This window comes from Lissotriton vulgaris, chromosome 6 (assembly GCF_964263255.1).
Source record: "Lissotriton vulgaris chromosome 6, aLisVul1.2, whole genome shotgun sequence".
Lineage (NCBI taxonomy): Eukaryota > Metazoa > Chordata > Amphibia > Caudata > Salamandridae > Lissotriton > Lissotriton vulgaris.
In genome coordinates, this window is record NC_141694.1 from 1,476,008,873 (window position 1) to 1,476,030,517 (window position 21,645).

The 21,645-nt window shown below is 45.4% G+C and overlaps 1 protein-coding gene across 3 annotated transcripts in view; it reads right to left on the reverse strand.

Annotated features, from left to right (window-relative positions):
* The window catches only part of UGP2 (UDP-glucose pyrophosphorylase 2), a 534,584-nt gene that overhangs the window by 99,989 nt on the left and 412,950 nt on the right, over positions 1–21,645 (reverse strand). For all 3 annotated transcript variants that reach the window (XM_086927618.1, XM_086927620.1, XM_086927619.1), the window contains exon 7: positions 1,855–2,046. In XM_086927618.1, coding sequence (XP_086783744.1) covers positions 1,855–2,046 — 192 coding nt within the window. The remainder of the gene's footprint in view (positions 1–1,854; positions 2,047–21,645) is intronic.

Here is a 21,645-nt window from a genome sequence, read left to right on the forward strand (position 1 = left end):
CTGTAGTTACTGCAACGACTGCTGCTGTAAATGTATTGAGGTATAAGGGCTGGTACCCAGCTGATGCCCAGAGAGCTCATTGAGAAAAGTGTGGGGTGACCAGCAATATCAAAGGCGAGGCAGAGAGATCTAGGAGTATGAGCATAGACAGGAACAGAGGAGAGGAGAGGATAGGATAGTAGAATGAAGGGTCCCAACCACAGGAGACGGTTGAGCAGTCAGAGGACAGGCAGTCAGTGCGAAGGGAAACGCAGGGGAAACTGTTGGATGAAAGAGGTAAAGATTTGATAAAGGGAGGACGAAATGGGTAGCGGGGCACAGGGTGAATTGGCTGCTTTCATAAGAGGAAAGTTCATTAGGAGGATGTTGTGTTAAATCGTAACAATGTAATTGTGCAGGGTTGGGGTGAATGAGGACTTGAGCACTTCGGACTAACTGTAGTGTTAATCTTCGAGCAGATGTAGCAGGGTGAAGTCATGAGCAGATAGGATAAATAATAGAATACTGATAATTGAAGATGATGGAGAGAGTAAAGAGCTGAAGGTTTGCACAGAGCGCTGGTGGGAGGTGAGGTAATGAGGTCCTGGAAATAGATAGATTTGACGCTGCCCAGATCATAAGGCAGTGAATGAAGGGCTTGCTTATTAACCAAGAGGTTAGCAGTGGATATGGGATTTCACCATTTGTGTAATGCTGCCCTCATTTACTGTTACGAGCTCTGATTTCAAGTGTAATCCATGGCGGAGGCCTATCTTTGGTACATGGTGGATAATGAAGCAGTTGTGTGAGCTGTAGTGCATGACTGGAGTGAGGTCTTTATGAAGATCACGTGGTAAGCAGTGAGAGCAGTGGGGGACTGTTCTCTACAGCAGATAGGTGACACTGCATTAGTGAAGAAAGTACGGGGAGAGTGATCTACAAGGCGGTGAACTGATTTGCATGTGAAATGTGTGAGGTCAGATGGAACGATGATTGGTTTAGATTTTGATAAAGCGTTTGAAATTAGCATGAAATTGAGTGGATTACCTTGCTTGTGGGTGGGATTAAGGAAGGGGTCATTTGAGGAGTGATCAGACAGAAGCGGAGACACTTCCCAACACAACAGTAAAATATTTTGGCAAGTTATGGTCACACCAGTGAAAGCAGAATTGCTTGATGAAGGCAATAAATATGTGTGTAGCATAGTTTCTGCCTGCTGTAACTGAAAGCCATTACTATATAGTTACAGAGACAAATGCGTTTCCAGATGTTGGGAATGGAAGGGGCTCATGGTGCGAGTACTGAGAAAACATCTTGCCATTCGTAATACAAAACTGGCCAAGGAGAGTAAGATAACATAGGCATACTTTACTGAGGTAATACCTAAAACAAAACAAATGTAAGATTGGTTTTGAAATAACAGTACAATCATGAGTCTTAGGATCTGGAAGGTCAGTGCAATCAAGAATGAAATACGGACAGTATGGGAGCATGCTGGTATAAACTATGTTCAGGATCTTTTGAGGCACCTTTAAAAACAAACTTTAATACTAGTAGAAGAGATAGCTCTTTTGAGGAATACTAAAAAAAGGTCTTCATTCTGCTCGATGTTCACTCTTTCTGTGCTTCAGCGAGGAAACAATGTGGCTCATCCAAAATGATTCACAAACTGGCTGCTTATAGTATAAGCATTAGAAGCTTTAGAAATAGTTTAAGTAATACACCAACTGTATAAAACATTTGTCTAAATAAACTGTACGCATTTTCTACGTTTGCTATAGCAAGAAGAATAACAGATCTTCCCTCTAATGAGCAACAAATAAATAGCTTCTAAGTTTCTATTTAAAAAAAAAAATTGCCTTTTGTCATCATTACCTTGGGGTTAACAATGATTTCCATATCAATTGCATTCTGCAACCTTTTAATTGCCCGCAAGGAAATCCACAAATTGTTTGTGTTGAAAATTTTAAACTTTGAGACCGACTTGAACTCGTCCACGTGTTGCTTCGGAACTTGAGCAATTTCAACCAGCCTCAGCTTTCCTTCATATTGCGTGAGCGTACCACCCTGGGAGGGAAGAAAGAAGACAGGAAAAATGTAGGTTTTAATCTCTAAAGATCTACCTCGCTTGATCAAGATTGACACAATGATACTGTAAACGTCTAGCTAGCGTAGATGGACCTGCTAACCTCGAGACCAGAGCCTGCAACAATAAATCTCTCTCCAACAGTTGCATTTAATCTATCATAAGTAGGTTATTACATATCTGAATTTATTTTGCAAAAGCAACACTCATTTGTATCACAAAGGCCGTACAGAGCAGCAAATGCTGTGTCAGGCCACTGGTGGTGGAAAGGAAAAAAATGTCCGGTGATACAGGAGTGAACACACTGCTAGAATATAACACATGGCCATTACAACTGTCACACAAACCGATGTGTATTCTAAGGTGGGCTCTAGATGTAGGTGAGGCCTTGCTTGTGATGAGGTTAGTTAGTCCCTTTTGGCCCCGGATGTGTGTCTTGAAGGCCGATGTAGGAAAATGGGATTACTTCAAAGCTGGCAGGCAGATGGTCCAGAGTAGGGGGTGCTAGCAGTTCAAAGGGCAAGCACTTGGATAGAGTGTAGAGTGAGTGGGAACAAAACAATGGTGAAGGCGTGCAGAGGGTGGAGCATGTTAGATCACACTGGAATAGGTTCTTGGATACAGGGAGGTGTGGTGGCATGGACTGTTCTGCAGAGCATGATGACTTATTTAAAGGCTCTGCCTTTCACAGAAAGTCAGCAAAATGTTCTTGAATCTCCCCTGGTCTCAATCTGCATCCAGAGCTATCAGCTAGCTCCATTGGTTGCCTGTAAATAAACGTATAGTTTGTAAAGCTCTGTGTTTAGCCTACAAGGCCCTTCATGGACAGAGCCCTGTCTTCTTGAAGGAGAATCTGACATGGTACCTGCCCCCCCACCCCACCTCCAAGCGCTCCTCCTGGGGAGGTAGGAGTTTGTCACTTGCACTGCCATGAATTGGAATGGATTGACCCAGGACCTTGAAACTGCCATCTCTCTCTTAGGTTTTAGGAATTTTTTTAAAATCTGGCTATTTAAACAATCGATATTTTCTGTGCTCCTCAGATCTAGTCACTCTAGCGCCAAAATGCCCCAGGGTATACGTTGCACTTAAGTTATTTCATTCAGTCAAACCGTGTGGGTGTAGGGAGAAACTTGAGTTTGGGCAATCATGTTGATAAATTTGTAAAAAGCAAAACTTAGGATGTTTTCAAGGTGAGGTGGTAGTTGCTTCTATAATAGGGTTTTTATAACAGCTGCGTTTGATTGTTACCCGGGTGCTGAGCGGTTGTTTGGTAGAGTTTTAGATAAGTTAAACATTAAGGCACAGAGGGCCAACCAGTGTCGGTGATTGTGGAGCGGCTGCAAAATATTCTGGAACTAAGGTGGGAGGTAAAGGATGAGAATGAGAAGAAAGTCTTTGTCTTGACATAGAAGAGGCCATATATGCGAAGGCAAGGCCAATATATATCACATCACAGATGACAATGGGAAGCAGTAGAGGGACCAGGTGCGAGTCCGAGGGAACACCCACTTATATGGAAGATTTCTAGTAATTCAAGGAGATACGATATATTGTATGGAAATGAGGTGAACCAATTAAGTGCTGAGTGGGTCTTTCTTGGAGAAGCAAGACTAGCACAATGAAATAGCTGACCGCCTAAAGCACCATCGAGTTGCTGAAGAGAATAAAAGTGGAAAAAGAGACTATGATGGACAGTGGTAGTGAAAGTATCCCCCTGTGTTTTGACAGTTGCATAACACAGATTTCAGGGGCTTAAAGTATTGATAGAGGCTGAAGTAAAGGTTGAGTCGATTTTGTTGAAGTGCAGTTTAGGATGGTACTCCAAAATAGGGAAATCGTGAGGCAAAATAGACTGTAGTAAGGACAGCTTACAGAGGGAAAGTGGCAAGTCAGAACGGAATAAGATCATTGTGAATATGTTGAAGGTACCCAGAAGATAAAGGCAAGTCAGAAATTGATTTTCGAACATGGGGCAGGTTAACGGAAATGAAGAGTGTGGGATGTAAACAGTAATATGAATGATGGCACAGTCTACAAAAGAGGTTAAAAGTTCAGGGCTTCAGATGCAACATTGAGGTCCAGGCGTTCTATAAGCGTGTGTGTGGGGGCTGAAGAGGCTTCTTCTGGACAGAGGTCTAAGAAAGACGTGACAGTGTCTTTGGAATAAATCCAGGCTTCAGTGATGGGTGTCAAAGGAAGGATTGGCGTTTAGGAGTCAAAATAGTCAATAATAAAATCTCTCTCAACAGGCCTTTCAGGCAGTCCAATGAAAAAGAATATGCGCGAGTATTTACTTTCTTAAAAGGTAACCAAAGGACAGTTGCAATGCAGGAAGAGCAAGGTTGAGGTGAAAGTGTGGATAGCGAGGGGGTTGGAGGGTAACTCATGAATTATTACGTATGCCAATGACACAGGGCAGAAAGAAGCAAAGGGGAAGATGAAGTTGGTGGGTGTGGAAAGTACAGAATTACTTCTTCCCGCCTCATACTTTCCCTGATCAGGTTCCCATGCATCATCCTTGCCACGAAAGTCTCAGGGTCGCTCTTCCTCTGGCAATTTATTGATGTCTGTGCAGTTAACTCCGCGGAAGCGGATGTCAGTCTTCATCATTGTATAGGACTCTCCAGATGTCTCTGCCATACCTCTGCCTGGTCCATCATCTCTTGCTCCAACTACATGGCATCCTGGGCTTCTCACCTGTGCTTTCAGATGCACCATGTTTCAGTCACCTCTGTATCTCCATTCATCCGGAGCAATCCGCATAGGATCAAAAGCTCCACAGAGAAGGACCACGCCTTTAGCACAGGATTAGCCCATCTATGCCAATTTCAAGTCCTTATTAGTAATTAAGGAACAAAAGAAGATTATAAGCCCTTTATTCCAGCCAGGCTAAAAGTGCATGTGGAATCAATTGGCTTCAGGCTCGTTGGAGAAAAATAACAGACATGTACCTCCTTGAAACTGCGAGTGTGAAATTACTGCCGAATATTTCACATTGTCCTCCAAGCAAGATGGCTCCAGTGCCAAGAATGTCAATAAAAAAAATGTAAGCTTACAAATCGGAAGCCAACACTTTAAAAGACGCTGGCTTTTCAAGGGCCTAATACACTAGAGAATGTCAAAACGAATTATTTTAGACATATCCCCTTTGGCCAGTTCGTAACTGTGCACGAGTTAAAAATGCACACACACAGCATTCATTTTATCAAAAACAATCCATGTTTCACGGCACGTTGAAAATGAGCGGTTCTGCAGGTGTGACTCAAAATTACTGTGAGGTGAACACATATTAGAAAATTAGCCAGTGCTCCCAAAGATCTAAAATAACAACGGACAGTATTACTGTACTGACTTGAAAAACTGCAGTGTTCTGCTTCTTTTCTGCAAATAAAGGTAGAAAAAAGTCAGTTGCAATGAAGAGTAATAGAAATTCATCCATACGGGTAACACACTCGGTAAGAAAAGAGTTTATTTCAAGCATCTGTTCAAATGCTCTTGGCCATCCAAAAATAGTGAGAAAAAGTGTCAAACTAGATGGTAATTTTAGAGCCTTTGATGCAGCCGCAAACGCAAACAGAATAGAAAAGAAAAACGAGGCTTGGCAAACTAATATGCACTGCCTTTGCAATGCAGGGGGGCACAGCTATTATCTTTGCCAATGCTGATTTGTTTTACCAAAATGTACGGCCAAAACTACTCTGATAATGCTTCCCGTACATTCGTGTGGACGCATGCATAGAGATCCTATTTTTTTCTTCTTTAAAGTATGAAATAAAAATTCCAAGATATGGGGGCGTGGCCAAGGAGGCCAACATGGCCGACACACCTTATGGTCTCGCCGAGCCCAACCCTCGAGATTCGACCGTAATCCAGATATCACTTATGGTCCGGACCACAGGGAACAACCTGGGGAACACCGAAGCAGTGCTCTGGGCGCCCTCCTGGTCAGAGGACTCTGCGGAGACGGCGTCTGGACCGAGGACTGCGTGGCACCATGGCGTGAGGGACCAGGTCGCCACGGGCCCACCTTCCGACCCGGTGTTGCCTGAAGTGAGCTCCTCGGAGCAGCGAAGACCTGAGGGCACTACCCTGGACTTCCCTGAGTGTCTAGTTTTCAGTAATATCTGGGTTTGGTACGTTTACTTCGGTGGCGTACTGCTTTTATCATACATTTTTATAATAAACCAATCAGGCATACTGCCTGGATCATTTACTTGCTACCAGACGAGGCCCGCAGGGGTGCTGTGGTCTGGGCTGTGGTCTGGGCTAACCAACACAGTTAATACACTTTCTCACAAGGCAAAAAGTGAAATACAAGCACTGTACTAGAGTCAATCAACATGTGGGTGGTGTCAAAATCACTCTCAGTAGTAGTTCTGAAAACTCTTACTTATGATCTCATACAAATAGCGACCAGTGCCCTGGCCAGGCCAGACATAAAAGCTAGTGCCCTCACATCAGCAGTGTAAGGATGCAAGATCAGAAACAATTTATGAAAAACAGGCAGAGGCGACGTAAACCCAAGAAAATGGAGGAAAGCCATCTAATAAGGAGCAGAGAACTGAGCTTGACAAGAAAGACATAAAGTCATGCACAACAGGCTGAGCCAATGTTCACTCTAAGTTTATCGTGCTGTAGATAACCAATAGCTAAAGATGCCACGAGGCAAGACAATCACTCTGTTCTTGTGGTTTCTGCTCACTTAATGGGAGCACAGCTTCTAAATGTTACTGGAAATTCAAGCAAATCCAAATAGCGAGGTCAAAACATGAACATATGATCCTCTTGGCATGTCTACAAAAGCTACACACCAACACCTTAAGGACCAACTAACAGAAGGATGGCATGTCAAGGGATTCAGAGCTGTTAGAATGAAAGAATGGGTCAATGCGATCGAACTGGTGGGAGTGCTAAACTAGGAGTGCATAAACTAGTACAGTAGGAAAGCTCCTTCCTCTCTTGCTTACAAACAGTTCCACTCCTCACAAGTGAGAAGAGAACAAAGTAGAAAATAAAATCATTAGGTTCGATGGACAGCAATGGCTCGCACTTGATTGTTTGTGCAAATTACCCAAGGGGTGATATGGGCATCAATAACTAACTGTAAAGTGCATACGAGGAAGCCTAGGCAGCTGTACTCCGTTTACATGAATGAGTAGATGAACCAGGAATGCAACAAAATCAATATTCTGATACGGCAAGCATAAAGGCATTGACGGAGGAAGTAGCATGCCACATGGTCAGGATCATTCCCTTCGTTTGGTATTCTGATAACACCTATCTGTCCACATGAAAACAATATTTGTATCTGATGCACAAAAAGTTTGCAGACTATTCACTCATGGCAAATTAACGAAATCTTTTTTCCAGAAAACCCGTCACGTATCAATACTTTGCATGTGGGGTCAAATCGAGATTCATCCAACACGGTTTCAACATTTGGAAAATTCAATTGTGTAGAAGGATCTCTTGCAAGAGGAAACCGAGGCATCAAGTCACCAATGGTGTGCTGATCTGCAGACAGGCTCCACGTCTGGGGCCTGTCTCGACTTCATGGTTCCTTCAGACCATGGATCAGTTACAGTGGTGGTTGGTGAACTTTGAAAGTGGTGAGATACAGATATCTGCATCCCCTTGCACCGAGCTACATATCTACCTTAATGACTGGTATTTCATGTTTGTACCTTTTTATCCTGACCCTGCAGGATCTGTGCTCTGCCCAGATCTACTCCCTGGTCGTGCTTTGGCCCTCCTCAGCCATTTTGCCCTCTTCTTATGTTTATTAGGAACAGCCAATAGTCCTATAAATCTGACAAAATTCTTTTTATTATTAATCTTATGATGACTAAATGGTGAGAAACAATTTTGCGCTTAGAATTCTGGTTTATGGATTTAGATTTCCTATTGTGCTACAAGTCAAAAAAACTGGTTAAAACAAAGGAAAGATACCATTGAAGCAACTTGCAGTAAATGAAGCTTCAAATCGGCAGAATACATGTGAAAGAGTTTTATTGTGTTGACCACCAAAGAGCGCCTCAGAGAGTTAAAAACCAAAAGACTAAAAAATAAATAAAAATAAATAAATAAAAAGACGCTAGCATGCAGCGAAAGCACAGCAGAAGATTTTCTTGCAGCGTGTGCATATGTAGCGTGAATGGTCTGCCCAGTAGTAATCAAGGAGTTTAAGACATGCCAACAATCCTTGGTCCCTTAGGAGCATTAGTAATTTGTTGGATACACAAGGTTACCCCCTTTTCCATATGAAGGTGCAAATGCTATATTGTAGGGTAATGTCTGATGTGGGAATTGGTGATGGCAGGGAATAGAAGAGGTATAGTAATCTGGAGGGGGGCTTGTTTTAAGCACATTTATACGTCCTTGCCACAGTGAGATCCTATAAAATAGATTTTTTTGCATGTCGGCCAGTTAATTTTGGACCAGTCCTCCACACGTGGGTTGATGTGCAGGCCTAGGTAACGTATGGAAGTTGTCCACTGATAAGAGGTTTAGGTGTTAGTTGAGTTACTACCTTGAGCCTCTTCACATTCCTCTGCCGGCATGCGTTACCTGGGGTGCAGAGAGGCTGTCGCCACTGCTATTCATGGGAATTGTGTATCAGAATCGGGGGGCTTGACTGTACTCCGTCAGTGGTGATGGAACATGCTCCTGCAACTTTGCTCCTACACCAATCTGCAGGCAAAGGAGTGCTGGCGCATGTTTCACAGCCACAATGGTGGAATTCCTCTTTTAGCGGACCTCCAAGTAAGAGGGAGGAGGTGGGGTGGCAATCTGGGGCATTTGAGCGATGAGATCAGGTCACCTAGGCTGCAATGTCACCAAGGAAGTGCAGAGAAGGCTTGCTGGCAAATGTCTGCATAGTGTTGATGCTATTAATAAACAAGGTACTTACCTTCAGTAATGCTCTTTCTGGTAGATACTCTAACTGCCGATTCCTCACCTTATGAATATTCCCCAGGTGTCAGACTGCAGCTGAATACTTTTTAAGCAATACTCCTGTGCGCCAGTAGGTGGAGTCATGTGGCATTGCAGCGATGTTGTTCCCCCAGAAATGATGAGCAGAACTGCATAAAGGTGCCACCCATGCACTGATATCTGTTGCTTTCTATGCAGTCAGCACCTCCAGAGGCAGAGCACAAAAACACATTGGATTTGACCAGTGTGCAGATCTTTATTCTTGCCACCTTTTTAGGTGGAAAAGTGCCCAGTTCACAGAACAGGGAGGGTGTGAGGGTCGGTGGGGAATCTGCAGGTTCAAGACTATCTACCAGAAAGAGCGCTACCAAAAATATGTAACTTGCTCTTCTGATAAATGCTTGTAGCTTCAGATTCCTCACCTTCTGAATAGATATAAAACAGTACCTCCCAGGTGCTGAACTGGCTCAGACCAAATGGTTCTGCAGGACCAAGCAGCGAAAATACCCAATTCGACAGACTTGACTATCGAGACAGTAGAGCTTTGCGATTGCATCTAGGGACACCCAAGGAGCAGTCTGGAAAATATCCAGAATAGGCACTCCGTGTGCCAAAGAGGTGCTAGCAGCTTTGGCGGAATGAGACCAAAAACACATCTGGGCTGTTTCTTGGCCAATGTGTACCAGATTTTAATGCAGAGCATGATCCACTAAGAGATGGTCCTCTTCTGCACTACCTTTGGCCTTCTTCGCACTAGCAAATCCCACAAAGAGTTAACACAATGGTCACTGGTAAATTGATGCAAAAGCTAAGAGTCTTTTTAGGATCCAGTCAATGGAGTCTCTCCTACTCCTTACTGGGGTGAGGTAGAGCGAAGAATTCTGGTAGGGTGATGCTTTCCCAGATATGAAAAGGAGTCAACACCTTCGGAAGAAAGAAGCTCACGTTCTTTGCACTAGCTTGTTTGGGAAGAAAGTAGTGTATGGCAGGTGGATGGAGAGAGCTTGAAGCTCACTCACCCATCTTGCGCAGATGTTATGGCCACAAGGAACACTATCTTGAGGGAGAGAAGCCATAGTGGACAGCTGTGTAGTGAATTTCAAAAAGAGTATACAATAGCAAGATGAAGACCAAGTTAAGGTCGTACTAGGACATGGTAAGGGGAAAGGGTAGAAGGAAATGCTGCAATTCATTTAGAAAAGGCATCACAACCTGCGATTTAAATAAAGAAGGCTGATCCTTCAACTGCAAAAAGGCAGAAAGAGCCAAAAGGCACCCTTTAATTGTGCCCAAAGCAAGTCCTTGCTGGGCTAGGGTCTACACAAATAGTAATACTTCAGATAACTTGGCTTTCAATGGGTCAATCTGACGAGTACGGTACTAAATTACAAAATACCCAGTCATCTGTCAACACAGGCTTGCAGTGAACACCTTTCCGGAAAAAGCTGGAAAATTCTCGAGCAACACACACAGCCAAGATAAAATCATAATAGATGTTTTGCATAGATGCTAACTAAAGAAGGAACTTCACGATTGCAATACTGATGACATACAATAGCAATAACTCTACTTTGTGCTTGTGGAGTGGCATTCAGGGGAATACTTTTAACTAGAATTACTGTATGCTACAGCACCTGCTTCTTGCCAATGGACACTAATATGTCATAGGCCAATGGGGTAGATTAATCAGATGAGAAAACTTCTTCGTTTCATTTCTTCACACTGGACAATGAAACAAAACATGCTATTTACAGAGCATCTTGTTCTATTATTTTGTGTTTGGGAAGGCACGTCATACTCTTCTTCCACACTGGACTGAGAGGCAAATTCTACAGGAACATAGTCAATATCACCCCACCATAATCCCTTGCAGACAAATGCGTGATGGGCAGGGTGTGAAGTAATTTCAGATGTTATCGATACACCAATGTTGATTTTCAAGTGTTTCTCCGCAACCACTCTCATTCCCAAGCATGCTATCTCAAGCTGTGGGTTCTTGCGATCCACTGCAACCATGGAACAGTAAGCACTTGCTCACAGTTCCTAGTCCTCAACACACTGCCAGTTCCACTAATCATAGTTCACAGGGAAAATGGTGGTGTCACAGACATATGTCTACTGGGAATGGCAGTGGAATTCATAGACAGAGTAGTAGTAATAGTCTTTAGCATGTTTAAAGCCTTTTTAAGAGTTTTAACTGCACAATTATCCGACTAACACCCTTCCTCGATAGATGCGATCAGATCTACCTCTGCTCCGGCCACAATCACGGATACTACTGCAGATACATTTGAGATTGTGGCTGCAGGCACGCCGATATGCATGGATGCTATATTGGCACCATATTGACTATTTAGAAGATGAGCAGTCTGGCAGACTAGCTCCATTTTTTCTTTTTTTTAATTTGTAGGGCGCGCTGCTACCCGGAGGTTTCCCAGCGCCAAGGACGAATGCAGAAGAAAGACCAGATTTACTGATTGAACAAACAGGTCTACAGGTTTTTACGAAAGCTTTTGTGGTTGGTTTCATGGCGAATCGAGCATGGGAGTGAATTCCATAGCACAGGGGCTAGATAAGAAAAAGAGCGTTAATTTAAATCTGGGGACTGAGAATTTAGCTTGGGAAGAAGATCTAAGTAGACGAATAGGATGATATGTCTGGACCAAGAAACATAAGTAACGAGGGGCCGTGCCTGATTTAATTTTATGCATATAGCATAGGGCCTTAAATTTAGTCCGGTTTTCGATTCTTAGCTAGTGTAAGTCGCGCCAGGAGCCTGAGATGGAGGATGTTTTAGGAACGTGACAACAATCTCGCAGCTGGTCTGGAAAATGCACATATCATGGTCCTTCCGGACTAGTCAGGAGGTGCAGAAACAACGCCGCGCTTTCGATTAGTGAAGGCGAAACTCAGAGACTTAAAGATCTCATACATGCTCCTCTTCCCAGCAAAACTTAAGGTGATATACAAGGAGCAGTCGCTTTTCTTCACCCACCCGGAGGACGCTTGGCAATGGCTGGAGGAACGCCCGATCCTCAACAGCAGGGAAACAGTTGGCCGAGATCATCTAGAAAGGTTCCTACGAAGTACAACCCAATGGGAACTACCGAAAGCACAAAGACTAAAAACATCGAGGAGGTCTAGGAGGCAAATCCCGACGACACCCTATCGTGGCCGAGGTACGGGACATTCGCGGAAAGGGCGTTCGGCCTCCCCGACAGGTGCTGCCGGGACAGGCTCAAGATTTGTTGGCCTACCATCTACTGCTCGCTCGGAGGACGGAGATGAGGAGGGCCTAGATAGTCGCACGTCTGGAGAGGAAGAAGTGGAGGAAGGGAGTCAATCCGCTCACCCGCTGGTGGGGGAGATTCGAGTGCTGGAACAGGACTTCTCTGGACAACAAAGTGTGCCCGAATCAGAGACGCAAGACTCCAAATCAGGAACTGTGGGGATTCGGGCCACTGAGTTTACACTGTGGGGTGCAGATATCCTCACGCTGACACGATCTTTGAATGGTGGTGCACTTGGAACATGGGAATGGCAGCCCGACAGAGGAGAGCACGCAAGTTGACACGCTTCCCTGTTTTACACGTTTTACTGTTCTTTGCTTTTTGGGTGCTTGGTAGGGAGGGTGTTCGCGGGTGGGCGACAGCCTACTCCTACAGAAAGTTATGTCCTGTCCAAGGATAAGACTGGAAGGGGAGGGAGGTGGGGAGTGGGGTGGGAGAGGGGGTTTTCAAGTTTGTTCGGATAGGGGATCGGGTGGGGACAGTTGGGGGGGAGGGGTACAATTTCAATGGAAACATTCAGCATCACGCACTGAGCCTCCACATCACCTGCACATGCCAAGGTCATGCCACATGCAGCTACCACGTAGTCCAATGGCAAGTACCGTAGTCACCCCACGAGAGGGAGGTAGGAGATTGAGCATCCTAACATGGAATGTCAATGGTCTGGGCTCTAAGATCAAAAGAGGCCTGGTGAATGCTTACATTAAGGATACCGAGGAGCGCGGTCGATGTCAGACGCCGTGTTTGGGGTCGCAAGTGAATTATTCGTTCCTGGTCCCTTTATTTAATTTAAGAAACTTACTCTAGGGGGGTTTTTATGCCCAGTGAGTGGCTTTTTCCTCCTAAACCTGTTTTTTGTACTCCCTGGGAAACGGAGTGCTTCCTTTGCCAATTGAACTTCCCCTGGACTAAGAAGCAGCCATTGACAATACATTTGGTCGTTCTGCTGCCTGGATCTCCCGATGCCAATCCTGTACTAAAATCAAGTAAGGAGGTGCCACTCAACGACCGCGCTGTGCTGATACCTGCTGTTTGGGAGCTGTAGGCGAGCAGGAGCTTGTCTGGATTGCCGTGACTGGGGATTTTCTTGGGCCATTACTAGCGCTGCACTCACTTTCCCAGAGTGCACCAGGACGCTGATTGCTGACCCACCACTGCGGGACTGCGAGGCTTGGGAACAGCTGTAGCCTCTTCCCGCAGCGGCCACGCCCCCTCAATCACCGAGGTCTACAAGTACAAACTAGGGCCCTACGCGTAGCGGAACGCGTGCGGAACGAGGCCCGGGACGAAGGCCGGACTAAAGGCGGACAGTCTAAGTCAGTCCGAGACAGGCAGAGTCTGGGCTGGGCCAGGAAACTCTGCCCGTTTCCAGCTCTGGAGGTGAGCAACTGTTACAGCTTGGGGTTAACTTGCGCTATCTAGTGTTATTGTACTTGACCTGGTGCGGCTGAGTTGCTCTGCGGCTTGAAGAATATTGCTTCATACTTCTCGCTTCTGTGAGGGTTTTGTTTACCGCTCTACGTTGTGCCATGTCAGGAAAAAAGCCATCTCCTGCTAAGAATACTATGGACAACTATCTCCTCCAGGTAGTTGCAAAAATTAACAACAATAGGAGATCTTCACTTGGCCTGTGCACATCACCTATCCCAATCACACCAACATCGCCAATACCAACCCTGGCCCAATTCCCAGAGCCACATAGCTCCTGTAGTGCTCCTGTTGCTGTTTCTGACCACGCGGTAAATACTACAATTACTCAATCAGTCTATGTTGAGTCAGACAGCGAAAATGAGGAGGAGGTCGATCAACACCTAGTTCAGGACAAAGCACCTACTCCAGTGCCTGCACCTCGCACTACTAGAGGAGCTAGAAGGACCCAGCCTAAGCGTGGTGGGCTAAGATCAAGTCGGAAAAAGATCACATCCCCTCCTAATAAAACCTTGGTGGAGGAAGATGGATCTCTAGATGACGCCTGTAAGTCTATATCTAGTGGACAACTTATGACACTGTTGGACATGATAGATATCAAGGTGCAGGGAATTGTCAAGCCGTTGATTGGCAAAATAGAGAAACTAACTAAAGAGGTCAATCGTCTAGGGGATCTATTGAACCACACCTTAGCTGAAGTTGGTAAATTACCTGAAGCAATTATCAGCAGTGTTGAGCAAAAGAGGGCCTCCTCCATTCCGGTGGGTGGTGGGGCTCCCCCATCTACTGATTATTTGGTGGCTCCCCAGGTATCCACATCGAACGGTGTGCAGGTGAATGATGTTCCTCCCATTGTACCCCCTGCTTCAGAACCTGCAAACGACTCGGTGGAGTTGATAGTTGAGGCTTCTCCCTTGGTTTTGGTTCTAGCCAACGTTCCTCTCCTGGCGCCTGGGCAGGAAGAATCTACCTCATCCCTGTTGTCTAAAGCCCTATATTGGTTGACCAATAATATGTTAATAACTCCCTGGGGTAAGCATCAGCTGGCCGAAGAACTAGTAAAGGCCAGGAGAGTGAAGTGGATAGGAAATAGTGTTGTTAAGAGGTTTCGGGGTGATTGTGTTATTTTACATTTCTCTGACCCTGAGGTTCTGACAAATATCTTGCCCAACCTCTTACCCCCACAGCGAAGATCTACCGAAATTATTTCACTCACCTTAGATTTCTTCTATCCGCGAAGTGGGAGGGTTTCTAATAAAACTATGCTAAAGACGAAGTGGAATGTAGTCTCAACGAAAGGGCGGAGGGAAGTGCAGCCGACAGAGTGGGGTCTAAATCTGGAAAACAGGTACTCAGCTCTTTCCAATCTAAATGATTGTGACCGACTCCCCAAGGGTAACAATGTTGCACCCCGACCAGTGTGGAACAAATCATATCTAGTTTGCCTCCCCAGGATGATAGCTGCCTTAATAACGATTTGTTGAACAACTTAGTTGTCCCAGTAGTAGGTGAGAACTGTATAAAGAATCTTCCACCCGATGTACTAGAGGTACATGTGCCCGGGTTTGCTAATTTAATCTCCTGGAATTTAGCTGGTTTGACTTCTAAGCTAGATTGTGGGGACTGGCTTGGTTTTGTCACTCAATTTGATATCTGCATATTTCAGGAGACTTGGGCATGCAAACCTGTTTTTTTACTAGGTTATTTGAATTTTTCAGTGCCAGTTGTAAAGGGTACGAAAGGCAGACCTATGGGGGGGCTTACTATCTGGGTTCGACAGGCGCTAAACCTCTCAGTCAAAAATATAGCTATTAGCCACAGCGATATACAGTTGATTAGGCTAACCACGGACACTCTTGGGTCACTTGATATTTATAACATATACGTTAGGAGTGCTAAAGGTGGTCGATCCGAAGTTCTAACAGCCTTGGAAAACTTCCTCGATGAACACTCCCACGAGAACAACATTGTTATAGCAGGTGACCTTAACCGGATGTTTGAGCCCTTGGTCGTGGGAGAGGCCTATACTGGAGCTGAAGAGGACTCTCTTTGGGGTATCCCAGAACTACAACTGAAACCAGTTTCTCGCTGGACTGAGGACATAATAGCTATTAACGCAATGTGCCTTGAAAAGGGTCTGAGAGCCATGAATGGAAGAACAAGGAGGGATAAAAATGGCTCTGTAACTTTTGACAATGGGAGGCATAAAAGTAGAATTGATTATGTAATCTGTAGTCTGCCGTTGTGGCCTACCCTCTGCGACATCGAGGTTACCATGAGACCAGAGAGTGACCACAACCCCCTATGTGTGACTCATAAATGGTGGTCTGCAGAGACAAATTCTACCTGTACGAATGACCTTGTTCCACCGCTGATCATCCCTGAGAATAACATGCGCAGGTTAAGATGGGATACTGTAGTTAACAATCAACAGGCTATAGATACTATCAACAAAGAAACTGACCAAGCCATACTGGCCATGGAACTGATTAGTGCCTCTGCTTCTGGCTTGGGGGACGTGGTTAAAATTCACGATACACTTTTCGCCAAGATCAAGGAGCACTTTCTTAAACCTGACAAGAGAAAGGGGGCTAAGGCCTGTAAGGATGCAAGATGGTACAATACTGACTGTAGGAAGGCAAGGCTCGCCCTCGGACAGGCAATTAAGAGGAGAGATTGTGTACTTATTAGTCTTGCAAGAAAGGAATATAAAGCATGTATAGCTAAAGCCAAAAGGGGTGGGATGAGCAGCACTGGTGCAAATTGAAGAAGGCCAGCGACAGGAAGGACTCCAGAGCATTTTGGAATATTGTAAAATGGGGTTCTGAGAAAGCTGAAGAGACTCCAAACAACAATGTATCACAAGAGGCATGGGTAGAATTCTCTAGCTTACAATATACTCTTAACACCTTAGGCGCAGATGAGAATTGTTTCACCATGACGTTTTCTGAAGACTGTCTCTTCACTCTTAAAGAGATTATGTCTGCTATTAGCGCAGTAAAGCGAGGGCGAGCCCCCGGTTCAGATGGAGTACCCGCTGACATCTTTTTAAATGATAGAGAACGCTGGTGCAAATATATTTATTTGCTTATTAATTCTATTGCTCAAGGAGCGGATGTCCCTGATTCATGGAGAGGTGCAGTGATCATCCCCGTGTACAAAAAGGGGGACCGTTCCCAGCCTTGTAACTATAGGCCTATTAGCCTTATTGACACTGTTCAAAAAATTGTCGGGCGCGTGGTGGTTAATAGGCTACTTGATTGGGCAGAAGATAATAACATTCTATCTCCTTTCCAAGCAGGATTTAGAAGGGCAACCAGTACGGTTGACCAAGTGTTCCGCTTCCAATTGCTACAGTGGAAGACCGTGGTGCTAGGGGGGGGCAGCCTGTATGCGGCATTTGTCGATCTGCGGGCTGCCTTCGACCTGGTCCCCCGGGCCAAACTGTGGCAAGTCTTGCATAGTTTGGGGGTCCCGAAAGAATTACTAACAATGATAATGCGTCTCCACGAATCTAATTTCGCTAAAATCCAATGGGGCGGCCACGGGATGGTTACAGCTGATTTCCGTGTCGAACGAGGAGTCAGACAAGGGTGTTCAATGGCCCCTACTTTGTTTACATTGTTTATAAATGGTGTTGTCTCCAGATTGGTACCTGCAACTGTTGACGCTCCGTCCCTCTCAGGCCTAAAAATCCCCATACTAATGTTTGCGGATGACACGCTAATTTTATCAAAAACCCCTAGTGGCTTGCAGCGTGCTCTGTTGATTTTTAAGAATTTTTGTGGGGAACAGGGACTTGAGGTGAATACCACCAAAACTAAACTCATGGTTTTTAAGCCGCACCGCAGCTTCAAATCTAAAATCATGATGAGCGGTCGGCCTCTAGAGTTAGTCAACTCATTCACATATCTGGGTATCCAAATTTTTGATAACAGGTGGAGCCAGCACTTAAATATTGCTACATTGCGGCATAAGCAAATAGCGGGTGCCATCAATTCAGAGCACAGGAAATCCTTAACTAAACCTGTTAAACCAGCCCTATTCGTCTACGAAGCAAAGGCTATTGGGTCTGCATTGTACGGTGCAGAAATGTGGGGCTTTGAAAATCTTAATGCTTTGCAAGCCTCAGAAAACAAATTTCTACGGGCATTGACTGGTACACCTAAAAGTACTCCGCTGTTACCCCTGCGATATGACCTCGGAAGAAAACAAATCAAGGATTCAGCCAGACTACGCCCGATCTTGTATTGGCGTAGACTCTGGACTACTCCCGAGCTCTCACATTACGCCACGGGTTTTTGGGACATCATCAAGGCTGATGGCTTCCATAAAATAAGTTGGCTTAATTCATTGAAAGCCATATTATTTGAGCTTGGGTTGAGTTCTTTATGGTTGGAACCTGCTGGCGCATTATTCCCCTCAAAGCTTGTCTTAAAAAACATTTTTGGGGAAAATGCTGCTAACAAAGTCCTAAGTACTCATAGCATTGGGTCCATGTCTATGTACTACCTTGAGGCTAAAATGTATCCAGCCTTGGAAACATATTGGGACACCATCTCGAAGCCAGGTGATAGGAAGCTTTTATTTCAATTGAGAGCTGGTGCACTTCCTATAAGAACTTTGACTGCAAAATGGGGTCATGGAAGTAGCAACATCTGCCCAGCTTGTGGGACGGGGAAGGAGTCATTGGGCCACTTACTGTTTTCTTGTAAGGTCTATACTGTGCCAAGACGTGTCTGGTTAGCACCTATGTGCAGGAACCTTGGGACAACATGTAGCTTGGTAGCTATGCGAATTATATGTACGAGCCCAGTTACCTGGATTATGATAGCTACAGCAAAATATCTCGGTTGGGCGTGGGCAATCAGGCAGAGACTGCTAGCTAAATAACTATTTTCTGTCTGAAAAAATGGTCCCCTTGTATTTGTAATCACTGCTTTTTAACTATAAATGATTTTGCATTAAGACAGAGACTGCTAGTTTGTTAACTATTCTCTGTCTGCTATAAGTGTGTTTTTTGTATTTGTATTACCGATTTTAGCTCACCGGCGTTCTACATCTTGAAAAGTTTTTTTTTTTTTACTGTATTAATCCTTTTCTAACCATTTATCAATTTCTGTAATGGAAAAATCTTTTTAATTCAATGTATTCCTGTATGTATCTTAAAGTGCTGTGTCACTGTGTTCAACAGAAAAAATTTAATCTGTTTTTAAAATTCTTTGTTTACTATGCTTTTATGAGTAATACTCGAATAAAGCACTTTTTGACTTTGACTTTGCTTACATTAAGAGGGTGGATCCAGACATCACCTTCTTGCAGGAAACACACCTCAAGGGTACTCAGTGCACCTTCATTGCTAGGGGCCGACACAGGGTTTTAGCGCATGCGGGATAAACATCTGACTCCAGAGGGGTGGCAGTCATTGTTAAAAAAGGCCTCACCATTCTGCATTACCCGCACCTGGCTTGACCCACAAGGAACTTATGATGGAGTACAGGGCACCTGGAACAGACGCACCTACACGCTAGTCTCGGTCTATGCACCACCTAAACTACAGTCCCGTACACTCACAGCGCTTGCCCATATACTCCTAGATACCTCTGATACGATACAAGTAGTGGGAGGAGACTTTAACGATGTTATGAACATCGGACTCAATAGATCTGGAGACACGACTAGGGGCGAGCACCAGACCACACTCTGCAGTCGGATGTCCGCCATAGGACTAACAGATATCTGGAGGTGGCTTCACCCGACACAGCAGACATACTCATACTACTCTGGGGCGCACAAGGTGTTCTCACGACTCGACTACATTTTTATGTCCCGCCAGTATCTGAGAGCAGACGATATCACAGAATACAGGGCCAGGGGCATATCGGATCACTCGCCATTGTATGTGAGAGTGGGACAGGACCAGGGTAAAGACACGGGCTCTTGGCGTCTGGCGGCCTGGGATTTACAAAACGTGACCGTAATGAAAGGCATCCGGACTGACATTAAGGTATATCTGGCAGAAAATGAGGGTACGGTAGACTCGAGTGTCACCCTGTGGGAAGCCCTGAAGCCGGTACTTAGGGACAGGATAAAATCTAGGCTGGGTGAGGAAAGACGGAGACTTCAGGCAGAGGTGGCTGCCCTAGAACAGGCTATCTTAGAGGGGGAAAGGGACTATTTGACCCATAAAAATACCGAGACCCTTAGACGGCTTCTAGATGCTCAGAAACACTACAGGGAACTGGTGACCAATGAAGCGAAGACCCAGTCCCTTGCCACCCTTCACAGGTTATACGATGTAGGGGACAAGTCGGGGAAGCTTTTGGCGTGGCTCAGCAGGAAAGAGCGGGCGGCGAGGTGGATTGACAGTGTAAAAGTCACAGATGGCGCTACTGTCAACACAGATGCGGAGTTAGCCAAAACTTTTTCTACGCATTATGAAACATTCTATGCAGCTCGTGACCTTGCCACTCAAGAGGAGGCTCTACAGTATTTAGACACTACAGTGCTACCGGTCCTGCCCCCCGAGACCATAGATGCCCTAGAGTCGGACATAACGGTAGATGACATCACTGACGCCATTGCCAGATTGAGACCGGGCAAAACCCCGGGCCCTAATGGCTTCCCGGCAGAGCTCTTTAAGCGTGTGGCGGACCTTCTGTCCCGCCATCTTGGGGGCCTCTTTGCTGGTGCCTTTGAGGAGGGAGAGCTCCCCCAGACCTCGCTAGGGCTACGATCGTCCCAATCTATAAGGAGGGCAAACCACGGGAGTGTTGCGCCTCATACTGACCTATCTCCCTACTGAATACGGAAGTGAAACTGTTAGCAACCATCTTGGCTACCCGCTTGAGAGCGGTTATTACAGGTCTTGTTCATTTAGACCAATCAGGCTTCCTACCAGATAGAGCCACTAAATGAAACCTTAGACGAACCCATAACTGGCTACAAGAAGTGAGGGAACGCAGCGACCCCCATTGGTTCCTCTCCCTGGATGCCGAAAAGGCGTTCGACGCGGTACACTGGCCCTTCCTCTTTGCAGTACTACATAAGTTTGGTTTCGGGCCGAATTTCATTAAGTGGGTCCAGCTCCTCTACACTGCTCCGAGGGCCAGGGTGAGGGTGAACGGGATCCTATCGCGTGAGTTCCAGATTCAGAGAGGCACTAGACAAGGATGCCCCCTGTCCCCCCTCCTCTTTACACTCACCATAGAGGTGCTTGCAGCCAGGATACGGCAAAACAATTACATTCACGGTTTTACGAGCAGCGACGCTGACTTGATACCAGAAAAAATCTCGTTATACGCAGACGATGTCTTGCTCTACGTAACCAAACCAGAAACCTCCGTCCCAGAGCTCTTCCGAGAAATAGGGCGATATGGCGGGATGGCCGGGCACAAAATAAACTGGCACAAATCTGTACTTTATGACCCTGGGGGTCGTGACCGATGTAGGAGACTACCAGAAAACCTACTGACAACCACTGAAGGCTTCCAATACCTCGGGATCTATATACCGTGAGTGAGACCCTCTCGTTCCGTAGAAACTTAGAACGGATCATACTTAATGCGGTGGCAGATATGGACCGGTGGAGACAGCTCCCATTGACACTCCTAGGCAGAGGGGCCATGTATAAAATGGTCACATTGCCGAAATTCCTCTATGCTCTGCAAAACGAATACTATCCGATACCTGCGTCAGTCTTCCACAGGATCCATGTGGATCTGCGATCTTTCCTTTGGATGTCTTAACATGATTCATCTCATGATTTAGCATTTCAACTCGTTGGCCCAATGCATTTCGGGCTAAGCCCTTCTTCGCGACGTGGTAATTGAAGGTCCGGTTGGAAAATCGATATTTCCAACCGGACCTTCAATTACCACGTCGCGTACAAACCACCCGATTTATCTTATCATCTACGAACTACGT